The following is a 9,348-nucleotide window of genomic DNA, read 5'->3' as shown; positions in this document are numbered from 1 at the left end:
ATGCTGCAGCAGCAAAGATAAACAGCAGCAGATGAAAACAGCGGAAGCAACTCCTGCATCAAGTGCTGTGGCAAAAGCTGCAGCAAGAACTGCAGCAAGTGCTGCAGCAGAAGCTGCAGCAACAGCTGCAGCAATTGCAGCGAAAAAGCAGCTGCAGCAAAAGCTACAGCAAATTTGCAGCAAGAGTTGCAGCAAAAGCTGCAAGAAGAGCTGCAGCAAGTGCTGCAGCAGCAGCTGTGCATGGAACGGATCTTCATTTTTTAAGGGAATGCGCTTTTGAGCAGCAGCAAAGAGAGCAGCAGAAGAGCAGCGCACCAGCAGACTTTTAGAATTATAAATTGCAGAGGTAGAGACACAGGAGCAAGAAGGTAGCAGCAAAAAGAAACTGATGTTGCTGCTTCTGAGCAGCAGCCGCATGGCCTGCTGCTGCTGCTGCAGGCCCCGCCGCTACTGCTGCTCAGGGCCCTGGGGATGCAGCAGCAGCAGCTGCCGCTCTGCGTAGCAGCATCAACAACAGCTGCTCTGCATAGCAGCAGCAACAGCAGCAGCAGTTGCTGCTCTGAGTAGCACCAATAGTAGCAACTAGCAACTCTGCTGCAGGGTCAGTGAGTCTGCTGCTGCTTCAGGGCGCTGCGCATGCTCTGCAGCAGCAGGAGCTGCAGCAACTGCAACAGCTGCTGCAGACGCTCCAACTGCAGCTGAGCTGCAGCAGCAGCTGCAGCTGCAGCAGCTGCAGCAGCAGCAGTAGCTGCAGCAGCAGCAGTAGCTGCAGCAGCAGCTGCAGCAGCAGCTGCAGCAGCAGCTGCAGCAGCAGCTGCAGCAGCAGCTGCAGCAGCAGCTGCAGCGGCAGCTGCTGTTTGCAGCAGCGCAACTTGAGCTGCTGGAGAAGCAGACGAAACTGGCCAGTGTCTGCTGCTTCAAGCTCACTAAGGTCTGCAGCTACTAACAAAGTCTCTCTGCTTCTGCTGCTGCTTCTGCTGCTGCTGTTTCTGCACGTGCACCAGCAGCAGCTGCTGCTGCACGTGCAGAAACAGCAGCTGCTGCTGCCGCTGGGGCGTACGGACACGCACCAGAACCTCCGTTTAAGTCAACTGGACACAGCAAACACCTAGAAACAGCAGCAGCAGCAGCAACAGCAGGACCTACACGCAGACTGGTCAAATGATCGCAGCAAGCTGCTGTTGTAGGAACATACTTAGTCCCATCAGCTGCAGCAAATCAGCAGGCAGCAAGTCAATGAAGGCTCTGCTGCAGCAGCAGACTCTGCTGCAGCACTGCTGCAGGAGCACGCTCTGCTGCAGCAGTAGCTCTGCTGCAGCAGTAGCTCTGCTGCAGCAGCAGCCGCACCCGAAGCTGCAGCGGCAACAACTTCTTTCAGCGCCGCTGCAGCTGCTGCAGCATCTCTCTCGCAGCAGCAGCAGCTGCAGCAAGTGCTGCTGCTGTTGTCCTCGCTAGCTCTCGCTACTCTTTGCTGCTGTTGCCGTTATCCATGGCTTAGCGACAACATTGTGCTGACGTTGCTGCGGCTGCTGCTGCTGCTGCCGCTGCTGCTGCTGCTGCTGCTGCTGCTGCTGCTGCTGCTGCTGCTCAGGTCAGGGGGGGGTCTTTAGACGGATGCAGCGGATGGTCTGGCGGCAGAACCTCCAGGGCGGTCGCGCGTTGTCTCCTCAGCTGCAGCAGCAGCAACAGCAGCAGCAGCAGCAACAGCAGAATGACAAGCAGGAAAAGCTGCAGTGTGGCGGTGCAAGCAGTAGAGTCAGCAGCAGCAGCCAAAGGAACACCACGCAAGCAGCAGCAGCAGCAGCAGCAGCAGCAGCAGCAGCAGTAGCAGTTTGGGGCCCCACCTTGTACACCCCAAACTTGTGGCTCTCCCGACGTTTGCGTAGCCGCTCCTGTCTCCGCCGCTGTTCATCCTGCAGCAGCAGCAGCAGCAGCAGCACAAGCAGCAGCAGCTGTTGATGCTGCTCTGAGCAGCAAAAAGTGCTTAGCAGAAACCTTTCAGCAAGTCCAGCAGCAGCAGCTGAACTAGCACGCAGGCCACAGTAACAGCAGCAGGGAAGGTCACAGTGCTGTCGCAGCAGTAGCAGCATGAGCTGCACCCGCCTGACTGCAACAGCAAAGCAGCAGCAGCACCAACACGAGCAGCAGCAGAAGCAACAGCAACAGCAGCGGCCACAGCAGCAGCAGGAGGACTAGCAGCAGCAGCAGCAGCAACAGCAGAAGCAGCAGGAGCGTCAAACGCCAGCAGCAGCAGCAACCCCAGCAGCAGCAGCAGCCGCAGCATCAGCAGCAGCAGCAGCGGCAGCAGCGCACGAAGGAGTAGACGAGCATTCTCCTGTAGAGTTCGCCGCGGATCTCTTTTGTCCTTTTCTCCCGCAGGCGGGGGTAAGGGCCCCCCCAAACATAAGGCGGCAGATTAGCAGCAAGCCGCTGCCGCATGTAGCGGTGCAGCAGCGAAGACACGCGGGACCGCAGCCGGTGCTCCACAGTCCGCACGCCTGCAGCAGCAGCAGCAGCAGCAGCAGCAGCAGCAGCAGCAGCGGCGGCGGCGGCATGAGCAGTGTGGCGGCAGCACAAGCAGCAAGAGAGGCATCAGCAGCAGCAGTGTAGCAGCAGCAGCAGCTTCGTCTCAGCGGCTCTTTTGCTGCTGCTGGCCTCTGCGTGTCTGGCTACCTCATATCCGCGTGTTTGCTGCTGCTGCTTTTTGTTGTTGCTTCTTCAGGTGTACTTCTGCCCAAGATTAGCCCATTAGTAGCGTGTAAAAGTGCATTTAATTGCATTTGATTGGATTTAATTCCACTTAATTATAATATATTTAATTGTGTTTACACTCCACCAGTTATCTCAAAAAGAAATTAAAAAAATGGCTTTTCAGATGCGGCTCATGCACACGGCCGGGAATTCAGGTGTGCGTACACCCGAGAAAGACCCCCTCAAAAAGCTGCGTTTTTTGCGCCGTTTGAGGCGTTTTTTCTCCCGTTTTCAATTAAACACTTATGAATGCATTTAAAGGTAAAATTAATTACATTTTAAGAGCAAAAAGGGGAAAAAGAAACGGAAAACCCACCAGGTTTGTGCGTCCCACGCCGCCGCTCATACTTCCCACGCACATTGTACTTCCACTTGTACCTGTAGTCTCTCGTGGGCGGCGGCGGCGGCGAAGCCACGAAGGCCTGGCTGGGGCTGCTTGCGCTGCGCAGCACCTGCAGCAGCAGCAGGAGCAGCAGCAGGGGCAGCAGCAGCAGCAGCAGCAGCGAGGGGAGGCGGGATGTAAGGCAGAGGCAGCAAGATGTGGTGGTCTTGTGAAAAAACCCAACTGCTGCTGCCGCAGCAGCAGCAGCAGCAGCTGCTGCTGCTGCGCCAGCAGAAGAGGCTGAACTCGCAAACCCTAAACCCTTTTGCTCAAATCCTAAACCCTAAACCCTAAACAACAGGCAGCAGCTGCTGCTGCTCCCCCGCTGCGAACCAAAGAAGCGTCCAGCTCTCCCCCTCCATCCCCCCGCCCCATCCTGCTGCTGCTGCTGCTGCTGCTGCTGCAGTACCTTGAAAGACAGCAGCCGCGGGGAGAACAGAGGAATCCGCTGCTCCACAGCAACTCCTTTAACTCCATTTCGAAGCACCACCGAAGAGTTCAAAGACCGCTGCCGCACGCTCACCACGTACCCTGCAGCAAAAAGGGTTTAGGGTTTAGGGTTTAGGGTTTGGGGGGGCCAGGGCTGGGGGGCCCACGGCCTGGGCTTGAGGCGGGCGGGGGCTTTCAGTTTGGGCCAGCTAGGGTTTAGGATTTGAGCGGACAAGGGTTTAGGGTTTAAGCGAGCTAGGATCTAGGGTTTAAGCCGGCAAGGGTTTAGGGTTTAAGCGGGCAAGGGTTTAGGGTTCAGGCGGCTCGTCTTTAGCGTTTAGAAACGCTAGGGTTTAGGGTCTAGGAATGCTACAGTTTAGGGTTTAGGAAAGCTAGGGTTCAGGGTTTACGCAAGCTAGGGTTTAAGGTTTGAGGAGATAGAAAGAGAAAGCAGGGCAAGCAGAGAAGCAGCGCTTCGGCCAACAGCAAACCGTAAACCCTAAACCCTTAAACCTAAACCCTAAACCCTAAATCCTAAACCCCAAACCCTAAACCCTAAACCCTTGGAACTTCAGCTCACCCTGAAAAGTGGCGACGGTTTGCTGCGAGCGACTTAACTCGTATTGCACTTCGACTAAATCTCCAGGGCCAAAATGCGGCAGCTGCAGCAGCAGCAGCAGCAATAGCAGCAGCAGCAGCAGCGCTTAGCTAAGGCGGGCTAAGCAGCAGCCACAGCAGAACTAGCAGCAGCAGCAGCCCGTAAGATGGCTCAGCGCAGCTGCAGCGGCAACTCTAAGTACTAACAGCAGCAGCAGCAGCAGCAGCAGCAACTTGCTAACTGGGAGTTACGATAAATAGCAGCGGCACCAAGTACTACTACGGGCAGAAGTGGCAGCAGCAGCAGCAGCTACTATCCGCAGAAGCAAATGCTACCCGCAGCAGCAGCAGCTACTATCAGAAGACGCAGCTGCTACCAGCAGCAGCAGCAGCAGCAGCAGCTGACTCTGAAGGTCCTCTCCTTCTGCAGCTTCTTCACCTCCTGCAGCATCAAAAGATGAATTAAATCTTTGCATGCGTTTTTATTTTGGGGCTTTAAATTTGCTGCTGGAGTGTCCGCCAGGGGCCTCCCCGCCCAGCTGCCGCGCAGCAGCAGCTGCTCTTCTGCTGCTGCCAGCACCTCCGGCGGCTGGTCCCGCCTGCTGCTGCTGCTGCTGCTGCTGCTGCTGGCTGCTGCGCCGGCGGGGAGCGGGGGGGCGTACAGCAGCAGGTGGGGCCAGTGTCTGTACAGCGCAGGGTTGTCTGCTGCAGCAGCTTCTGCTGCTGACTGCGACACGCGGTGCCGCAGCAGCCGGCGAGCTGCAGCAGCAAACGGAAGCCCCAGCAGCGGCAGCAGCAGCTGCTGCTGCTGCAGCCGCGGCTGCAGCTGCTGCTGCTGCAGTGGCGGCTGTGTAGAGACTCCCGCGTTCACATATTGAAAGAAAGTCGGCTGCTCAGGCAGACCACCTGCTGCTGCTGCTGCACTTGCTGCTGCTGTTGCTGCTGCTGTTGCTGCTGCTGCTGATGCACAGGAGCAGCTTCTGCAGGGTAGGGACTGCAGCACGAACATCTTCTGTAGTTGGGCCCAGCACGCCCAGTAGCAGCAGCAGCACCTGCTGCTGCTGCTGCTGCTGTTCAGTGCTGCCCAGATAGGGCTGGGGAAAGGGCTTGCTGCATATGCAGCAGCGGCAGCAGCAGACGCTGGCAGCAGAAGAAGCTGCTGCTGCTGCTGCTGCTGTTGCTCCGGCGTTCCTACAGCCCAAGCAGCACCCCTGCCCACGGCTTGCTTAGTGTTATACGCTCCTGCTGGAGCAGGGGGAGATTGAAATAAACCCTGAACCCTAAACCCTAAACCCTAAACCCTAAAACTTAAACCCTAAACCCTAAATGGTAAACCCTGGACCGTAAGAACATGATCCGCTTGTGCACGCAGCGAGCTCCCTCGAGATGTCTATGCACCTCAAGCTGGGTTAATCATTCTGAAGTCTAGATTTAAGTTGGGATCTCCAAATCCTAAAATTTAAACCCTAAACCCTAAACCCTGGATCAGAGACCTGCGCTGACTGGCGGGCCGTGGGGCTGCATGCGCCTCAGTCGATCTTTTGCTGCAGTCAAGGGTTTAGCGTATTGTGTTTAGGGTTTAGGGTTTAGCGGCAGTTGTTTCAGAAGCAGCAGCTCCAAATTGCCTCTATATCTCTATCTTTAGGGTTTAGGGTTTAGCCTCAAGTGCAGCAGCGCTTCCTTGTTGGCTAGCTAACTAACCGCAGCTAGCTGAACATGGCTAGCCGCAGCTAACTGTGGCTAGCTAGCTGCGGCTATCTAGCCGCGGCTAGCTGTGGCTAGCTAGAGCTAGTTGGCCTGGGCTGCCTCCAGCTAGCCACCTGGTGTGGCTAGCTGGCAGTAGCTAGCTAGCCATGGCTAGATGGCCGTGGCTAGCTCGCTGCTGCAGCTGCTGCTGTTGCTAGCTAGCTAGCTAGCTAGCTGAGCCACAACGGGCGCCTTTGGGGCTGCAGCTTAACTATTGGGATCGATCTGGGATCGATCCCCTGAGACGATCCCACACGATCCCGGGCCTGCCGGCTTTGCGCGCTGCAGCAGCAGCAAGGCTGAACCCCACTAAATGGAAGAAGCTGCAGCGCCAGACACTCAAGGGTTTAGGGTTTAGGGTTTAGGGTTTGGCTCGCAGCAGCCCTCAGCAGGCGGCACATAACTTGGGAGGATTAAGGCCTCTCTCTGGGTCGGTCGCTGAACAAGAAAGGTGTGGGCTTTCTAGCTAGCTAGCTGGCTAGCTAAATACCTGGCTAGCTAGCTGGCTGGCTAGCTAGCTGCAGCTAGCCAAGCTGTGGGGCCGCAGCTTGCTCTGAGGGTTCGCAGCTAGCTGCGTCGGTCCAGCTAGCTAGCTCTTCGCCGGCCAGCTAGCTGCTGCCTCGGCTAGCTAGCCAGCCTAGCTACCCAGACGAAGGCCGCCAGCTGGCCAGCTAGCTAGCTAGCCAGCTAGCTAGCTGGCTAGCTGGCTAGCTAGCCAGCTGCATCCCACCAGAGCAAAATCTGAAGAGCAGGGCCAAGCAAGGCTAAGCCAAAATGACGGACATCTGCCCCTTAAGTGACCTTGAACGCCCCCAAGGAGCCCCCGGGGGGGCCCCCTAGGGCCCCCTGGGGGCCTCTGGTAGGCCCCTGGGGCCCTCCGGGGGCCCACCGGGGGGCCCCCAAGGCGCCCTTAGGGGCCCTATATTGGCCCTTTGGGAGTCCGCACTGGAGCTCTTTTCTAGCCTCTGAAAAGACCCCCAAAAGTTTCCCTAGTTGGCTCTTTGGGGGCCCCCAGGGGGCCCCTATAGAGTCCCTATTTAGACCTTGCGAGCCCCCTGTGGGGCCCCTGCGGGGCCCCAAGGGGGCCCCTCAGGGGCCCCACATGGGGCCCCTTTGGGGCCCTTAGGGGCCCCCAAGTTTCAAAATTGTCTTCTCACCTGGGCAGCTGCGGAGCCCTTAAAAATAAATTGCATGCAGGGGGGCCCCATAAATAAATTGCATGCAGAGGGGCCCCGTAAATAGACTGCATGCAGGGGGGACCCCATAAATAAATTGCATGCAGGGGGCCCCCAGAGGCACTTGACCTGAGAGGGCCCCCCACGAGAAAATATGCATGTAGGGGGCCCCATTACTAAGTTTCATGCAGGGGGCCCCCCTGTGAATTGCATGCGGGGGCCCCTCAAAGTCCAGCCTTTTCAGGGGGCCCCCCGGGACAGAGGGCACAGCAGGGGCGCCCTCATGGGTCAGGGGGCCCCCATGGGTCAGGGGGGCCCCCATGGGTCAGGGGGGCCCCCCTGGTCAGGGGGGCCCCCCTCTCCCAGGCCTAGACCCTGGGGGGCCCCCCAGGAGCCTTTCTGCACTGAAGAGCCCCGGCTGGGATAGGTAGGAGCGAGAAGACAATTTGGGGTCATAGACCTGCAGCAGCAAACCCTAAACCCTAAACCCTATACCCTAAGCCTTAAACCCTAAACCCTAGATCCGGGGCCTGGGCAGGCAGCTGGAGGCGCAGAGACCGCCAATGCAGCAGCGCAGCAAGTTCGTGAGGCAGCAAAGGCGCTGAGGCACTAGGGTTTAGTTTTTAAGGTTTAGGGTTTAGGGTTTAGGGTTTAGGGTTTGGCACTTGCCTCAGGGAGCTCCGAAGCAGGTCCGTCGTTGGGATGTATGTACACCTCATCTAGCTTCGGCGAATTCCTCCAGAACCAGAACACGTTCCTGAAGCCAAACCCTAAACCCTTAACCCTAAACCCTAAACCCTGAATATTTTGGGGACTTTCGTACAGAGGAGAGGCGCTCTAGAGAGTAGGAGGGAAAGTGAAGGAGGGCGTTGAAGCAGAGGCAGCAACTGCTGCTCCTGCTGCACTTGTTGCTGCTGCTGCTGCTGCTGCAAGCTGCTGCTGCTGCAGCAAGCTCCTGCTGCTGCTACGCCTGTTGCCTGTGTTCACTGAGGACGTAGGCGCAAGGCTGAGGCGGAGGGGCCCTCGCCCTAAACCCTTATTCCTAAACCCTAAACCCTAAACCCTAAACCCTAAACCCTGAACCCTAAACCCTCAACGTACTTAATCATAGTGGGTAACGAGACGCCCGTGAGATCCCACAACCATCCTTCTGTTCTTCCTTTGAAACGCCGCACGATATGCGGCGGCCTGGAAACCGCAAACCCTAAACCCTAAACCCTAGACCCTAAACCCTAAACCCTAGACCCTAAGACATCATCAGTGAATGCTAAACCCTAAATGAAGTCCCTGGCAGCGCGGGACAAAGGCTGAGGGTTTGTGAGCCTGGAGAACAGCTGGTGAACGCGCGTTTAATGCCTTTGCTCTAGGGCTTAGGGTTTAGCGGTTAGGGTTTAGGGTTTAGGGTTTACTTCTTGAGGAATTCGAAGTAAGTCACATTGGAGAGAATGCTGCGGCCAGTACGGAGGAGTAAATAAACAGCAAAGAAAAGCCACGCGAGGTTGGAGGCCCCCAGGGCCAGAGTCAGCAGCAGCCACAGCTGCACACAAACCCTAAACCCTAAACCCTAAACCCTGAGCAAGAGAAGGCAGGGCATCCGCATGCATGTAAGGTATCTGCAAGCCCCAGGGCGTGCGGAGCCGTCGCGCCGCAGCGAGAACTCCAAACCCTAAACCCCAAACCCTAAACCCTAAACCCTAAACCCTCACCCATTGAGACGGCTGGGTGATGGCCTGCGCTGCGTACTGCCAGGCCAGCGAAGAAAAGGAGACAATTGAAAGAGACAAGAAAGTCAAAAAGCAAACAAACTGGCGAGTGTTTCCAGCAGCAATGCAGTTGTCCACCCACATGCAGTGGTGGTCCTGCCGCCTGCAGCAGCAGCAGCAGCAGCAGCAGCAGCAGCGGCAGCAGCAGCGGCAGGCGGAGGGAAGAGGTGAGGGGCGCTGCGCTTCGAGCCGCAGCAGGAACAGCAGCAGCAGCGTGAGGCAGCAGCAAATGCAGCAGCCCGCAGCAGCTGCACGCAGCCGCAAAGACAACAGCCCAGAGCAGCAGCAGCCACAGCAACTAGTGCAGCAGCAGCTCCAGCAGCAGCAGCAGCTCATGCAGCAGCCTTTCCAGCGGCAGCTAGTGCAGCAGCGGCTCCAGCAGCAGCAAGAGCTAGTGCGGCAGCCGCTCCAGCAGCAGCGCTCGTGCAGCACCACCTGCTGCACGTGCAGCAGCAGCAGCAGCAGCAGCAGCAGCAGCAGCTCACAGGAGGCAGTGCGCGCATTC

The 9,348-nt window shown here is 57.6% G+C and overlaps 2 protein-coding genes across 2 annotated transcripts in view; both read right to left on the bottom strand.

The window, feature by feature from the left end:
- Positions 1 to 1,587: 1,587 nt before the first annotated feature.
- On the bottom strand, positions 1,588 to 5,168 carry ETH_00004685 (ribosomal protein L19, putative; the record flags this gene model as incomplete). The annotated part of the gene is made up of 7 exons (XM_013372328.1): positions 1,588 to 1,671; positions 1,845 to 1,913; positions 2,314 to 2,498; positions 3,068 to 3,203; positions 3,543 to 3,664; positions 4,143 to 4,224; positions 4,566 to 5,168. 7 exons carry the CDS (start codon positions 5,166 to 5,168, stop codon positions 1,588 to 1,590), a joined length of 1,281 nt encoding a protein of 426 aa, XP_013227782.1.
- A 2,255-nt stretch (positions 5,169 to 7,423) lies between these two features.
- Positions 7,424 to 9,348, bottom strand: part of ETH_00004680 (DHHC zinc finger domain-containing protein, putative) — a gene marked incomplete at both ends in the record, with an annotated part of 4,931 nt that continues 3,006 nt past the window's right edge. Inside the window, 6 exons of the mRNA XM_013372327.1 lie at positions 7,424 to 7,540; positions 7,750 to 7,837; positions 8,182 to 8,268; positions 8,490 to 8,617; positions 8,787 to 8,946; positions 9,329 to 9,348. The exon at positions 9,329 to 9,348 is cut by the window's right edge and continues 313 nt beyond it. Of these exons, the coding sequence (XP_013227781.1) occupies positions 7,424 to 7,540; positions 7,750 to 7,837; positions 8,182 to 8,268; positions 8,490 to 8,617; positions 8,787 to 8,946; positions 9,329 to 9,348 (600 nt within the window). The remainder of the gene's footprint in view (positions 7,541 to 7,749; positions 7,838 to 8,181; positions 8,269 to 8,489; positions 8,618 to 8,786; positions 8,947 to 9,328) is intronic.

Source organism: Eimeria tenella, genomic scaffold, assembly GCF_000499545.2.
Source record: "Eimeria tenella Houghton genomic scaffold, Eth_scaff1, whole genome shotgun sequence".
Lineage (NCBI taxonomy): Eukaryota > Apicomplexa > Conoidasida > Eucoccidiorida > Eimeriidae > Eimeria > Eimeria tenella.
Note: the sequence above shows the minus strand (reverse complement) of the source record. Positions and strands in the feature narration are given on the sequence as shown.